The following is a 16,008-nucleotide window of genomic DNA, read 5'->3' as shown; positions in this document are numbered from 1 at the left end:
GGTGGTGGAACATTCTGCTGCGGGGATGTGTTTCAGTGACGGACTGGGAGACTAGTCAAGATCGAGGGAAAGATGAACGGAGCAAAGTACAAAGAGATGCACCTCAGACTGGGGCAAAGGTTCACCTTCCAACATTACATTTTTTATTTCACCTTTATTTAACAAGGTAGGCTGGTTGAGAACAAGTTCTCATTTGCAACTGCGACCTGGCCAAGATAAAGCATAGCAGTGTGAACAGACAACAACACAGAGTTACACATGGGAGTAAACAATAAACAAGTCAATAACACAGTAGGGGGGGAAAACAACATGACAATGACCCTAAGCACACAGCCAAGACAACGCAGGAGTGGTTGCGGGACAAGTCTCTGAATGTCCTTGAGCGGCCCAGCCAGAGCCCGGACATGAACCCAATCTAACATCTCTGGAGAGACCTGAAAATAGCTGTGCAGCAACGCTGCCCATCCAATTTGACAGAGCTTGAGAGGATCTGCAGAGAAGAATGGGAGAAACTCCACAGATACAGGTGTGCCAAGCTTGTAGCGTCATACCCAAGAATACTCTAGGCTGTAATCATTGCCAAAGGTCCTTCAACTAAGTAAAGGGTCTGAATTCTTATGTAAATGTGATATCAGTTTTTTATAAATTAGCAAACATTTCTAAAAACTGTTTTTGCTTCGTCATTATGGGGTGTTGTGTGTAGATTGATGAGGGGAAAAAACAATTGAATACATTTTAGAATAATGCTGTAACGTAACAAAGTATGAAAAAAGTCAAGTCTGAATACTTTACGAATGCACTGTATATACATTGTTTTTTTTGTTTTTCTTCTAGCTACAAAAAGCTTCTGAATAAAGCTCGTGTGTATGAGCTGCAGAGACACGATGTCATTCTGTGCACCTGCACAGCAGCCTCCACCCCTAACCTGATTAAAACAGTCAGTGCACGCCAGATCCTTATTGATGAATGTGCTATGGCAACGGAACCTCAGGCCCTCATCCCATTGGTCAGCAACAAACCAGAAAAGGTAAGTTAATATAAGGTAATATAATTCAGCAATAAGGCCCGAGGAGGTGTGGTATATGGCCGTATAGCACAAACCTCTGAGGTACCTTGTTGCTATTATAAACTGGTTACCAACGTTATTAGAACAGTACAAATCTATGCTTTGTCTTACCCGTGGTATACAGCTTTCAGCCAATCAGCATTCATGTCTCGAACCACCCAGTTTATAAGAGACAATATACACTACATGACCAAAAGTATGTGGACACCTGCTTGTCAAACATCTCATTCCCAAATCATGGGCATTAATAAGTTGGTCCACCCTTTGCTGCTATAAAAGCCTCCAGTCTGGAACTGAGGGGCCTAGCCCAAACCATGAACAACAACCCCAGACCATTATTCCTCCTCCACCAAACTTTACAGTTGGCACTATGCATTGGGGCAGATAGTTCTCCTGGCATCCGCCAAACCCAAATTCATCCATCGGACTGCCAAATGGTGAAGTGTGATTCATCACTCCAGAGAACGTGTTTCCACTGCTCCAGAGTCCAATGGCGGCGAGCTTTACACCACTCCAGCCAATGGTTGGAATTGCGCAACACCCACAATAACATCTGCTAAATATGTGTATGTGACCAATAGAATTTGATTTGATCTTAGGCTTGTGTTCGGCTGCTCGGCCATGTAAATATATTTCACAAAGCTCCCGACTAACAGTTGTTGTGCTTCCTGAGGCAGTTTGGAACTCGATAGTGAATGTTGCAACTAAGGGCCAACGACATTTACTCACTTCAGCACTCAATGGTCCCGTTCTGTGAGCTTGTGGCCTACCACTTCGCATCTGAGCCGTTGTTGCTTCTAGACGGTTCCACTTCACAATAAGAGCACTTACAGTTGACCGCGGCAGCTCTAGCATGGGATACATTTTATGAACTGACTTGTTGGAAAGGTGGCATCCTCTGACTTTGCCACGTTGAAAGTCACTGAGCTCTTCAGTAAGGCTATTCTACTGCCAATGTTTGTCTATGGAGATTGCATGGCGATGTGCTTGATTTTATGCACCAACAGGTGCGGCTGAAATAGCCTAATCCACTCATTTGAAGGGGTGTCCACATACTCTTTTATATAGTGTACTAACGGTATGACACAAAACTACTTGTTTACTGTTCTAATATCATTGGTAAATTGTTTATAATAGCAATAAGACACCTCTGTTTTTTTTATATGGCCAATTGCTTAAATATATACCATAAATATTTAGTTACCTTTCCTTATAGAATGGTGTGTACATGTTTAAAATAAAGGTAAAACAGTTATAGGCCTATGTTTGTGATGCTGCTTGTTCATTATGTAGTAGAATGACTTTGTCTTCCATCGGTGTTCAGCAGCAACTGTTTAGGCCTGGGCCATACAATGTTCATCCCAGTGGGCCATACAATGTTCATCCCAGTGGGCCATACAATGTTCATCCCAGTGGGGCTCCTCAGTAAGATTTTCATTTGTGTAAAAATGTTCGATAAAAAAAGAAATCGTTTTTTTTTTTTTTTTGGCATGTTGTCTAACCCTTGATTTTGGACATGGAAACAGTGCATTGTTATAGAATCACACTGCTAACCTTATGCCTAACCTTAAATAAAGATCAAAAAGCACATTTTGACTGTGGCTATAGATTCTAGTGTAAACCCAACTGGAGGGTTGCTGGCATCAATTTCTCAGGTGCTACCTACTCCCTATGTTCCCTTGAGCAAGGAATTTAACCCCCTTATCTGCTCACTGGGCACTGCACTGCAGCTGCTCTCTGCTCCAGCTTCTCAAACCTAGTGTGTGTGTGTGTGTGTGTGTGTGTGTGTGTGTGTGTGTGTGTGTGTGTGTGTGTGTGTGTGTGTGTGTGTGTGTGTGTGTGTGTGTGTGTGTGTGTGTGTGTGTGTGTGTGTGTGTGTGTGTGTGTGTGTGTGTGTGTGTGTGTGTGTGTGTGTGTAAACTGAGTGGACAAAACATTAAGAATACCTGCTCTTTCCATGACATAGACTGACCAGGTGAGTCCAGGTGAAAGCCATGATCCCTTATTGATGTCACCTGTTAAATCCACTTAGATGTAGATGAAGTGGAGGAGACGGGTTAAAGAAGGATTTTTAAGCCTCGAGACAATTGAGACATGGATGGTGTATGTGTGCCATTCAGAGGGTGACTGGGCAAGACTAAATATTTATGTGCCTTTGAACGGGTATGGTAGTAGGTGCCAGTTGCAACGGTTTGAGTCAAGAACTGCAACGCTGTGTTTTTTTTTCAAGCTTAACAGTTTTCTGTGTGTATCAAGAATGGTTCATCACCTAAAGGACATCTAGCCAATTTGACACAACTGTGGGAAGCACTGAAGTAAACATGGGCCAGCATCTCTGTGGAACACTTTTGATACCTTGTAGAGTCCATGCCCTGACAAATTGAGGCTGTTCTAAGGGCAAAGGTGGGGTGCAACTCAATATTAGGAAGGTGTTCTTAATATTTTGTACTCTCAGTGTATATGTATATCAGATCGGTTGGAAAAAAATGCAGAAGACAAAATTCCATCTCATATGGACTAATAAAGTAGATCTTATTTTAAACTAAGCTTAACAGCAACCCTGTTTTATCAACTGCATGCCATGGCCAATGTGAGTCATCGTTTTTGCAAGTCATGACGATTGATGGTGACATAACCTCTTTCCACTTCCAAGATTGTGTTGCTTGGTGACCACAAACAACTACGTCCCATCATCAAGAATGAACTTGTGAGGAAGTTGGGGATGTCAAAGTCTCTGTTTGAGCGCTACTTTGAACGCCGGTCCCAGACAGTGATGTTGGATACCCAGTACAGAATGGTAATATCTTCATATTTATAAATGACATTCTTTTACTTTTAGATTTGTGTATTGTGGTGAATTGTTAGATACTACTGCACTGTTGGAGCTAGGAACACAAGCATTTCGCTACACCCGCAATAACATCTGCTAAATTTGTGTATGTGACCAATGAAATGTGATTTGATTTAAGAGGGGGGTCATATTTAGTCTTTCATGAATTCATTCAAAATGGTACTCTTAATTCACATCATAAAATCTCATGATTGTTGATCAAGGGTAAAATGCTACGGTGCCTTTGACTATACAGATACGGATAGAGATGGATTGATATCCAATGAGAAAATACAAATACTTCTATCTTTTTGTAGCATGAAGATATATGCAAGTTCCCATCAGAGGAGTATTATGAAGGCAAACTGAAGACTGACGTGGATCGCCCAAATAGTGTCCTTCAGGTTGACGGCAAGCAGACGCACATAGTTTTCGGCAACATCAGTGGAGAAGAGGTCAGCCTGGTTGTGAGCACAGAAAAAGGAAATGAAAACTCCAAAGCGAATATGGAGGAGAGAGACATAGTGGTAAGGAGCCTCTTGGTTTTCTCAACTCCAACACTCAAATCTTGCCATGCCACTGGTACACCGAGATTCCAAAATTAACTTTTTGTTTATTACAGGTTCGGCTCGCCGAGCAGCTGGTGACAGAATCCAAAGTAAAACAACAGAGTATGGCGATCCTATCTCCCTACAATGCCCAGGTGGCCGAAATTAAGAAAGAACTGAGAAAAATGAAACTGGACGAAATCACGGTCACCACCATCACAAAAAGTCAAGGTGATCGTTTTACTCTTTCTTACTTTACCTTCAGTTCCATCTTGATTGTGATTCTATGGTTGTCCCCCGCTGTCCTTTTGAACTTTGAACTGGTTAGGTTAGCCCTGGGTATAACCAACGCTGCTTCGTCTCCCATGCAGGAAGTGAATGGCGCTATGTCATCCTGTCCACTGTGCGCTCCTTACCCAGCAAGGAGATCGAGACAGAGCCGGACTGGGCCTGGCTGTCCAAACATGTGGGCTTTGTTCGTGACCCCAACCAGATAAACGTGGGCATTACCAGGGCCAAAGAGGGACTGTGCATTATCGGTGAGAGAGATGTTTCCTCAAGGGATAAATGTTAAAGATCACTGGAACGAGTATGATCTAAACTAATGTTTCCCAACCCTGGTCCTCCAGTACCCCCAACAGAACACCTGTTCATTGTAGCCCTGGACAAACACACCTCATTCAACTCATTGAGGGCTTGATGATTAGTTGACAAGTTGAATCAGGTGTGCTTACAATAAAGATGAGTACTATTGGGGGTACTGGAGGACCAGGGTTGGGAAACACTGACATTACAGTGTCATTGTACTCATTTATTTTCTTCCCTTCTCAAAGGTAACCAGGAGTTGTTGAGCCGCAGTGGCGCTTGGAGACAACTCCTCAAACATTATACGGCAAGGAACTTTGTCACAGAAGCTAAAAAGATCTCTGTGCGCAAAGTAGCAAAATAGCCTGTAAGCACGGTCTACATTGAGCGACGTGGTCTCGGCACCAGTTTGGTGCACAATGAACAGTAAAAATCACTTTTTCAGGATACATTTATGATGTTGCTTGAGTTTCAATGTTGAGTCAAATGAGTTAAATACTGCACTCACTGTCATTTTTAATATGACCTTTCAATGTCATTCAATGGTCTCCTTTTTTAATTACTACCTATGCTCTTAATGTCTGGTTTTGGTGTTTAAACTGTGAGATGTTATTCTGCAATTATTTACATTGAAGTTCAAATTATATTATTTTTTGAGAAATGTTTTATATTTTTGTTGAATCAAATACTGTGATCTTTAAAATCAACTGTACTCGATAGTGTACATTTTTAAATCAACTGTACATTCTTATGGCTGTATTCTCTTTTACTATTTGTATTTTACAATTTAATTTCAACTGTGTTCTTCTACACTGTTTTTTACTGCAGACCTTTTCGGTCAAATTTTCCAAGGTATCACATTCCATTTATAAATTATCGTATTTTCCCAAATGAATCTTAAATCTGACTGAAATGTTACGCTATAAAATAGGTTTCATAGTAAAAGAACTATGCATTAGTTAATCCTTGTCTGACTGCTGTAGGTGTATTCCAGTGTGTAGACTAGATATAGATTATATTAGATGTAGTATGGTAAAGATTGGATTCTTTTTGATCTAAATCATTTAATAAAGTAATAGCTGATCATAAAAATGGCTTTGTTCTTTTTGTGATAAAGCAGTTTTTTTTCTGTTCACAGGACTTTACCTGAATATTGTTTGCCATGTCTAAAACTAACCTTATATACATTTATTATATCCATATTAAAGCATCACTGACTGACAGACTAATATATAGTCATCTGAGTAATCCCCACACTTATGCAAATCTAACCAGTCATATACAAATAGTATGCTAGAGGGAAGATTGTGATTGTATGCATTGTAGACTAGGGGGCATGGTATTAGTCTGATTGGACCTTGGCCAGCACACTGAGAATTGGTCCACTACTGATTAATAATGTCTACAGTGAGTCAAGGTGATCATGTTCTGCCATGTCATCACTCATAACTGGATGGATGAAATGGAATCCAATTAGAGGGAGTCAGCACTTCGCCCTCTGAGGGGCCAAAATGTATATCTCTGTTACAGTATCCAGACCACTGAATATTGACTGTGATAGAATAATACTATTGTATCCATGTAGGGTTTCTATCTGAAACTCTGATGCTATCTATATGTATTTATGATCTCTGTGGTTACTTGTATCTGTATAGGGTGAACTCAAATTACTATATGCAAAAAGGTTTTATGGTCCTCTCAGGAATTCTGTCTTATTTACATTGGTTTCATCCCCCACACAAGCCTTTAAATGCTGTGACACCCTGTGGAGATTAGGCCTGGGTGTGTTTAGGTTACTGTAAACTTGGTATTGTTTTGATTGGTTAATGGTGGTTGGTTTTGGGTAGGAAGGGTACACATTCAGATGGTATAAATGGAATTAAATTGCCTTTGTTCTCTCTCTTATCCTCTATCCAGTCCATGGAGGAAGGTTGTATGATCTATTCTCATTACCTAGGCTTTTAGGCCTCTGGCCTTTTAAAAATGTCTTTGTTCATGCTTTGTCTTCTCAGTTAACCTTAGGATCTATATGCCTAGAAGTATGCTTTGTAATGTTAATTAAATATCTGTCTTTAATATAGACAATTATCAGACCAATTCTTGCTAGTCAACATCAACTCATTGCCGAATGCTTGCATGTATATTTGAATGATCTTTATGTAGTCAGATAAACATTTTAGTAGGCTAATTGCTTCGTCTTATTACGAGTCACGGGAGGTATTTATAAAATCATATGTGATAAATAATATTGCCCACTGCTCAGGTTTTTCATTTCAACTCTTTCCTGTCCTAGTTTCATTTCTCTGGAAGTCATTTGGTCAGATCATCTGATTTTACAGCTACACAATTGACATGGCATTTCCTGTCAAAACACATTCTATCCCCTCTGACATACAGTCAGGTTCAGAATTATTGGCACCATTGATAAAGATGAGCATAAAATACTATTTATTTCAAACAATACAAATACTGAGCTATTTATTGTATGCAAGAAAAAATTGGGAAATGATATTATTTTAAACTAATACAATTACTCAGAGAAAGATATTTTGTTTAATAAGTAATAAAACCAAATCTCAAAAGGATAGGTGTCAAAATTATTGGCACCCCTGATTTCAATACTTGTCTAGCACCCTCCCCTTGTGAGGATAACGACACTGAGCCTTCTCTTTTTTAAGTCCTTTTTCTCCCCAATTGGTATACAGTCTTGTCCCATCGCTGCAACTCCCGTACGGAGTCGGAAGAAGAGAAGGTTCACAGCCTTGTGTCCTCCAAAACACAACCCCGCCAAGCTGCACTGCTTCTACAATGCTCGCTTAACCCCGAAGCCAGCCACACCAATGTGTCGGAGGAAACACCATACACCTGGCAACCGTGTCAGCGTGCATTGCGCCCGGCCCGCCACAGGAGTCGCTAGGGCGCTATGGGACAATGACAACCTGGCCGGCCAAAACCTCCCCTAACTCGGACGACGCTGGGCCAATTGTGCGCCGCCTCATGGGTCTCCCTGTCGGGACGGCTGCGACACAGCCTGGGAAAAAACCAGGGTCTGTAGTGACGCAGCTAGAACTGCGATGCAGTGCCTGAGACCGCTGCACCACTCAGGAGGCCCACTGAGCCTTTTTTGCAAATCTTTTATGAGGTTGGAGAATACATTGGGAGAGTTCTTAGACCATTCCTCCATACAGAATCTTTCCAGATCCTTGATATCCTTAGTCTGTACTTATGGACTGCCTTCTTCAATTCAAACCACAGGTTTTCAATTGGATTCAAGTTCGGAGACTGAGATGACAATTCAAAATGGTGATTTTGGGATTATTATCTTGCTGGAAGATCCCCTCCCCGCCTTAGTTTCTGTAACAAATTGAGGGCTGAGGCTGGAGAAATGTAATTACTATTACATTCATAGATAGAGCTATGGATGGACTGACCATCCATGATATCAACATTGAAGTTCTAACCATGTTCTGAGGCTGTACAGTGTTTGTTTACCTTCACTTTGGTTTACGACTTCAAGTTTATAATTTGGGATCTAATGGGGTATGATGGTTAAACTAAGCTCATGGAGGCATTTATAAGTTATATTCTTCAATAATTAATAGGTACATATTCATTTATAAGTCAAAATGTAGCAATGAATGTAGCAATTACTGAGTGATCCTTTAAGTAAACATGACTATTTAACCTATATGAAGGTGAAGGTATACTGCAAATACATCTGAAATACCTACGTTTTGATTCAGTCCAACCTGCATCAAAGTATAAACCCAGTAAAATAACATACTGGGCAAAACGTAGAACACAAAAAAGTTTGAGAGAGTCTCACCTTTCCATAGAGGTGTCATAATATATAGTTTGTAGGCCAAACCATTCAGACACTAAAGACAAATTTCAGAATGTCTCTTGGTCTGACAAACACTGTTCTAGCTGTCACCTTTCATCGCAGATGATGTGGTGGAGTGAGACGCATCCGATGCACAAAACATATCTCTGGCTTGAACTGACAGATTTAAGGATTTTATTTTATTATGATGATAATTAGATTATCACGGGGGGTGAGGACATCGACTCTAGGGGGTTATAAAAGGAATTACATTTTTCAGAGGATACATTAAAAACAAAGACTGGTTAAATTGGCACGATTTCTTATATTTTATAGTTTTATTTTTGTGCCAGTTTTGCATGTAAGCGTAATTACTTTGGTGTGTGAATCCCTTCCTGATAAACAAAACCAGATTTCCTTGCAAAACCATCCTCCAGCTGTGGTGGACACTGCAGAATCCTAGAGGAGATGAATTCACCTTTCAGCAGGACAATAACCTAAAACACAAGGCCAAATCTACACTGGAGTTGCTTGCCAAGAAGACTGTCAACGTTCCGGGGAGGCAAAATTATAGTTTTGACTTACACCTGCTTGAAAATCTATGGCACGGCCTGAAAATGGTTTTCCAGTCACGATAAACAACCAATTTGACAGCTGTAATCGCTGCCAAATGTGATTCAAATTTTTGACTTGGGTGTGAATACTTGTGTACATTAACAGATATTTCTGTATTTCATTTACAATAAATTTGCCAACATTTCTAAAAACATGTTTTCACTTCGTCATCATGGTGATCCGTCATCGTAAATAAGAATTTGTTCTTAACTGACTTGCTTAGTTAAATTTATAAGATATGGATGAGAAAAAAACACATTTAATCCATGTTGAACAAAATGTGGTATAAGTCAAGGGGTATGAATATTTTCTGAAGGAACTAAGTCAAATAGATAGATCCAGGGAACTTGTGAAGTGGAAGCAATATGTTTGAATAAAGCGATGGGAGACCACTACCTCAGTCCAATATTTAGGAATGCAAGCATTTGTATAAGTAAGGTCTATAATAAGAGATTGGTGGTCAAATGTATTGAAACAAGTTTACACCCTGGAACAACGGATATCGCAGTAACACTGCATAACTTGCCGTGATGGAATACGTTTTCTTATTTCATGTAATAAATCACCAGATAGCATAATAAACATGTTGAACTTGAACAGAACGTAAGAACTTAATAGATTTTCCAGTGGGTATTACATGCAGGTGACTAGGAACATTCTGATGAAAAATCAACTAACTTCAACTTATAAAGTATTACCATTACTCTGGTGACTAGGCTTTGAATCCCATCATGTCGGTTTTCCCCTCTTCATGTGTATCCCACTCTACCTTCCTTGTGGTCTGTCTCAGAAAGAATATAATAAAAGGAGCCGGAATTTCATATCTCCTTAAAAAAAAAAAAAATTTTTTAACTGCTGACATTCTATATATGATTCATCACACCAACGGAAATCTAAGAACCAAAGGTCAAGTCAAACTACAGTTAACTGTTCTGAAATGTTTATTACATAATCTTCATACTGTAATTAAAATACATTTTCCGCCTGATCATCGGCATTACTTTACATATGTCACCATGTTAGACTGACGGAGTAAAAAGAGAATGCGTGTCCCAAATGGCATCCTATTCCCTATACAGTGCACTACCATTGACCAGAGCACTATGGGGTGCCATTTGGTACTCAACCATACACAAATACCACACACGGCATTGCAAACTCGAAAACTAGTATTTCCCCATCTATGAATATATCGTTGACCCCCTGTTACAATGTACAATTCCATTACATGTAGTGTCTTTGCATAATATGAATCATAAAGTTGTCATGTTTCATCCTCTTGACCGTTAAATGAGACTACTAAGCCTAATTGGGTTGAGAGTAATATAATCCATATAAAATCTGATTCTTTATGATCTAAAAGGCTAAACTGATCTTAGATCAGTACTCCTATTCAGAGATGCTTTATGAATAGAGGTCCTGGAATTATATTACCGAAGGGAGGTACTTAGAGCCAGGGAGAAACTAACGACACGATGACACTATAATAGTTTGATCAGAAAGACACACATTAGCTGAGGCCAAAAGGAAAAAGCCTTCAAAAGCTTTACACCTCAAGGTACATATCCAAATAATACACAATCAATTGTACCCCATTGACGCTAAGCTGCATCTGAAAACTAAATGAGTTCAGAGCACCCAAATAAGAGGACATGGAGCCGGGGCTTGGGTAGAGTTCATCACGGTTTCTGGAAGTCACATTGTAGTAAAAGGGACACCTGGGTCATTCGTATTCATTAAGGTTGCATTTCAATCAAACGGTTCATATTAGACACTAAGTCCATATAGTTCCTCCCTGTTTCAGTCTGTTTTCTACCATTTGGGGCCAAATGAATACATCCTGGTTGTGGGAACTCTGGAGTTGGGAAGGTCATGGCTTGTTCTATGTGATGTCCTTCTGTCTCGGTGTCCGGTGAATGTTTCTGATGACGCACTTCACCATCCACTCAATGCCTTCGTTAACCCCCTGCCTAAGAGAAATAATGCCTTCATTAACCCAGTCTGAGAAATAATTCATTATCAGCAAAGAGTACAGCTGTTCTTTGAGCAATGATGATATACAGTTCATTTGTGCACAGAGACCGAGAGAGACAGAAACCGATTACATGTAATCTGATTATTATTTTTTTTAACCAATGAATCAGTTACGTTACCAGCTAAAATATTGTATTCAGATTACAGATATGAAAAACTAGATGACTTCTTGGAGTACTTTTAAACTCTGAAAGGATGTTTGTGGGGATGCTTTCTGTCTTCAGGGGAAAGTAATCCAGAAATAACTCAAAGTAATACAATGATACATAGTTTGGGTTATCCAAAATTACATTACTGATTACAATTTTGGACAGGTAACTTGTAACTAACGGATTACATTCAGAAAGTAACTTAACCACTCCTATGGCCGGACACACACACACACCTAATGGAGTTCTGAAATCAGACCCAATATACAACAGAGTAATGCGGACTCAGTTCTTACCCTGTTAGGGCTGTGCAAGGCTGCACCAGGCAATCTCTTTTCCCAATCTTTGGAGCACAGTCGCTAAAAGCAGTTTTGATGTCTGGCACAGACATGCAGTTCTAGGGGAGAAACAAAAACATAAGCCTAAATGAATACAATCCTAGAGGATCTTCTAAGAGACAATTCACCCATCTGTACCCTAATCACATGGATTTAGATTAAGATCACTTTATTGGTCAAAGACACACACAGTCCAGCTGAAATATGACTTCCACTTCTAATCCAAACCCTCTGAAAGACAAGCATACATACACATATAGGTTTTTGGAGAGGTGCAGGGGGCTGCCATACTGGGCGCCCGGGGAGCTGTTGTAGTGGGGGGTTAAGTGCCATGCTCTAGGGTACAACAGCAGGCAAATGGCATCTAGGATTTGAAACCAGCAACCCTCTGGTTGCCGGCTCACTTCCCCACATATTTTTCCTGTCAGACCCGGGTTTCAAACTGTTAACTCTCCTGTTGCTGGCTTGCGTCTAACTGCCAGGCTGAATTTCAAGGAGTTTAAAAAATGATTCATTATGCTGAGCTTGGCAACATATAGTATGTTAAACACTGTTTTTGTCATCTACCAAGGTGTGTTTGAGGGATGGATCATAGGGGCAAAACAATTTCTTTATCAGGCCTCATCATATTTTGTTTATACAAGATGTGGTCAGTTTAGACAGGGCTACTCGTGATTTCAAAACAACCAGACGGGACTGTAATACCTCCACATCCTGCTTGTTGGCGAGAACCAGGAGAGGCACACCTTCCAAAACCTCACTGCTGATCATTTTCTCTGGAAAAAGAAAACAGAACTGTCAGTCCCAGCTAAGGTTAAATTCTCTACCCTGCTCTTATGAGTGGATCTGCTGACAGCCTCTCAACAGTTTCTGCTCTGTACTGAAAGTGCTCCATCTTGAAAAGGTCATTGCATTGGGATTGTATTAAGAGTAAACTAATGAACAAAATACTAATAGACAGTTTGAGTGAACTATCCCTTTAAAGTCATTTGATTGGTGTAAGCAGTGCCTAAGGAGTTTCTACCATATTCTCACACCAGTCCATTCCTTTGACAGCTATGATATTGAGTGAACAAGTGTACACTTCAGGAAGTGAATCGGACTGTAGCCCATGACAAAGATAAGTCCATAAGCCTTGTTGACATTCTTCACCAAATGCCTTGGACAACTTAGTGAGAAACTCACCAAAGGCCTCTTTTGATTCTGATAGGCGCTCCTCATCGGTGGAGTCTATCACATAGATCACCCCATGGGACTCAGCATAGTACTGTGAATTCAAAGTTCAAAGCCATGTTTCAGCAATCAACCTCAAATCAATGTAATCAGTTGACAGATAATGAGGCATATTACATCATGCTAGATATAATTTATTTTGAGTGTGTGTAATTTGATATTGGTGTTCACTTTGTCCCACAGCGACTGAAGCTCCTCTTGACCACCAAGGTCCCAGAACATTAGACGAGCCTTGCCCACATCAATTGTGCCGACTTGTGAGGAGAGAGTAGCAGAACATATTACAATGGCATGAACTCATGGAAAGCAATGTACTACAATTGAATGCAACACAACAATGTCGGACTTGCTGGTTGGCTACTTACTGTTAAGCCCAACTGTAGTGGTGATTTTGGACAAATTCATTCCCTTGTAGTTCTTACTGAACTTGGTCTTAGTCTGTTCCAGAAAGGTCTGTGTGTGTAGGAAAGACATGCCTAATCAAACAAGCAGCAGCACTTTCTCCAACAAAGAGACAAACAATAAACAGTAATATCAACCTGCTCTTCTAACTAATAGACTAACCGTTTTTCCTGCATTGTCCAGTCCTAGGATCAAGATGCAGTATTCGTCCTTCTGGAACACGTATTTGTACAGACCAGATAATAAGGTGTACATCTTAGGATTGTAAACACACACTAGCTAATGCGCAAGGCGAGCACCAACTCACATCGTGGAAAGATCCAGCTGTGAGGCTAGCCAGAGTTAGCAAGTCGAATTAGCTAACTGTTACCTGACTAGCTGTTCAGCTAGCTAACGTTACCTGTGGTTTGAAGCAAGCACGTTAGCTAACGTTACTAGTTCGTAATCGATTCTAGCTAGCTGACTTGACACCAAACACTAAAGTAAAATATAACTAATGCGCCAATCAAGGCATAAATACTTGGCTAACTACAGTAGCTTGCTAATGCTAACTTTTATAGCTGTATATCCCGCTGACGAGTATAAACAGATATTTGCTAGCGGACAATTTCAGCAACTCACAAATCGCAAAAGGAGATCAAGGGCACGCTAGCTATCTCAACAACATGACATCACGCTATATCTACTTTGACAGAGGTATCGTATTTTTTCTAGTCTCATTTTAGTAAACACGGTGGCCACCTGAATTTATGAAGGCACGAAAGCAATGCATTGTGGGACTTGTTGTCTTGTGGCAAATTAAATAGCAACTGACCACTATTACCCATAAAGTGTGTGGCTTTAGGACGTACGCAGCAAAAAGTTACACGTTTGTAGTTTTTACCACATATATTCCTCTTTTCTTTTTGGGGAAATACTATTATAAAGTACCACATTATGAGTCATAATACCCATAAAAGTTAACAGTCAAACAAGAATATGGTTCCTATCGTTTTTCCACCATTCATTTTTCCAGTAGCGGATTTTTAGAAACACTTAAACTAAGGGCTGTGTTTTGTGTAGGCTTACCCTGGTCAATATATTCACCTGTATTGACCCCCGAAAAATGAAATGCTAATTAGCTGCTAATGTGGCTATCATAAAGAACTACCAATTTGTATTTAACCGTTATTTAACTAGGCAAGTCAGTTAAGAACAAATTATTATTTACATTGACTGCCTAACCCGGCTAAACCCTAACGACGCTGGGACAATTGTACGCCGCCTTATGGGACTCCCAATCACAGCCGGTGATACAGCCTGGAATCAAACCAGGGTCTGTAGTGACGCCTCTAGGACTGAGATGCAGTGCCTTAGACTGCTGCACCACTCGGGAGCCCCCAAATGCCATAATAATCTGGGCAAGATTGACGAATCAAGGCAACGGTAAGAATCTCTGGATTAACTATCTAATGTTAGCTAATTTTAGTAATGAATAAATTAGCTACATTTAAATTTAAATGGACAATTCTGTGAAATGTCTTGTGCAAGGTTTAAATTGACATTGATACCTGTTAACAAAGGTGTCAGCCGGAGAGAACGTGCAGGAGTTTGCAGGGATTTGTAGTCAATCACAAATCAATATCACCAATCAATGACAGGCAAACATCAACAGTAAAGTAAATTGATAGAACCCTTCAGTGCCCTTAACTAAACCCTTATCGGGGTGTGCCAATAAAATATTTTTATATTTTATTATATTTCTAAAAACTCAGCCAAACATACTTCAGCACACTTCCATCAATGAGGTGATATTAACTGAGTACAATAACAAAAATATACACTACCATTCAAAAGTTTGGGGTCACTTAGAAATGTCCTTGTTTTTGAAAGAAAAGCACATTTTTTTGTCCATTAAAATAACATCAAATTGATGAGAAATACAGTGTAGATTTTTAATGGAATATCTACATAGGTTTACAGAGGACCATTATCAGCAACCATCACTCCTGTGTTCCAATGGCATGTTGTGTTAGCTAATCCAAGTTTAGAATTTTAAAAGGCTAGTTGATCATTAGAAAACCCTTTGCAATTATGTTATCACAGCTGAAAACTGTTGTGCTGTTTAAAGAAGTAATACAACTGGGCTTCTTTAGATTAGTTGAGTATCTGGAGCATCAGCATTTGTGGGTTCGATTACAGACTCAAAATGGCCCACTTTTCCCATTGAAAAAGTATTCAGACCCGTTACTTAGTACTTTGTTGAAGCAACTATGGCAGTGATTACAGCCTCAAATCTTCTTGGGTATGACACTACAAGCTTGGCACACCTGTATCTGTGGAGTTTCTCCCATTCTTCTCCGCAGATCCTCTCAACCCCTGTCAGGTTGAATGCGGAGCATTGCT

The 16,008-nt window shown here is 40.0% G+C and overlaps 2 protein-coding genes across 3 annotated transcripts in view; one reads left to right on the top strand and one right to left on the bottom strand.

Moving 5' to 3' along the window:
* LOC124026570 (helicase with zinc finger domain 2-like) overlaps positions 1-6,121 on the top strand; it is a 42,945-nt gene extending 36,824 nt beyond the window's left edge. Inside the window, exons 15-20 of one of the 2 annotated variants that reach the window (XM_046339483.1) lie at positions 835-1,027; positions 3,720-3,863; positions 4,214-4,423; positions 4,519-4,675; positions 4,816-4,983; positions 5,278-6,121. In XM_046339483.1, coding sequence (XP_046195439.1) covers positions 835-1,027; positions 3,720-3,863; positions 4,214-4,423; positions 4,519-4,675; positions 4,816-4,983; positions 5,278-5,393 — 988 coding nt within the window. In that variant the 3' untranslated portion in view covers positions 5,394-6,121. Of the gene's footprint in view, positions 1-834; positions 1,028-2,390; positions 2,492-3,719; positions 3,864-4,213; positions 4,424-4,518; positions 4,676-4,815; positions 4,984-5,277 lie in introns of those variants that run through there. The other variant, XR_006837294.1, reaches the window with a different exon arrangement.
* A 4,269-nt stretch (positions 6,122-10,390) lies between these two features.
* LOC124026560 (ADP-ribosylation factor-related protein 1) lies at positions 10,391-14,398 on the bottom strand. Its single transcript, XM_046339472.1, has 7 exons — positions 13,786-14,398; positions 13,587-13,674; positions 13,393-13,475; positions 13,174-13,255; positions 12,694-12,764; positions 11,947-12,047; positions 10,391-11,437 (listed from the first exon to the last, which is right to left on the bottom strand). The coding sequence occupies exons 1-7, from the start codon at positions 13,876-13,878 to the stop codon at positions 11,350-11,352; spliced, it is 606 nt and encodes a 201-aa protein (XP_046195428.1). The 5' UTR covers positions 13,879-14,398; the 3' UTR covers positions 10,391-11,349.
* Between the last annotated feature and the right edge of the window lie 1,610 nt (positions 14,399-16,008).

This window comes from Oncorhynchus gorbuscha, linkage group LG03, assembly GCF_021184085.1.
Source record: "Oncorhynchus gorbuscha isolate QuinsamMale2020 ecotype Even-year linkage group LG03, OgorEven_v1.0, whole genome shotgun sequence".
Lineage (NCBI taxonomy): Eukaryota > Metazoa > Chordata > Actinopteri > Salmoniformes > Salmonidae > Oncorhynchus > Oncorhynchus gorbuscha.
The sequence above is the reverse complement of the archived record's forward strand: the minus strand, read 5'-3'. Positions and strand labels throughout refer to the sequence as shown.

Coding starts and splice junctions, on each gene's coding strand:
- LOC124026560 (XM_046339472.1), bottom strand. CDS start 13,878: ATGTACACCTTATTATCTGGTCTGTACAAATACGTGTTCCAGAAGGAC. Junction 13,675..13,785: donor TGGACAATGCAGGAAAAACG/GTTAGTCTATTA, acceptor CTACACACACAG/ACCTTTCTGGAACAGACTAA. Junction 12,048..12,693: donor CCAACAAGCAGGATGTGGAG/GTATTACAGTCC, acceptor TTTCTCCCCTAG/AACTGCATGTCTGTGCCAGA.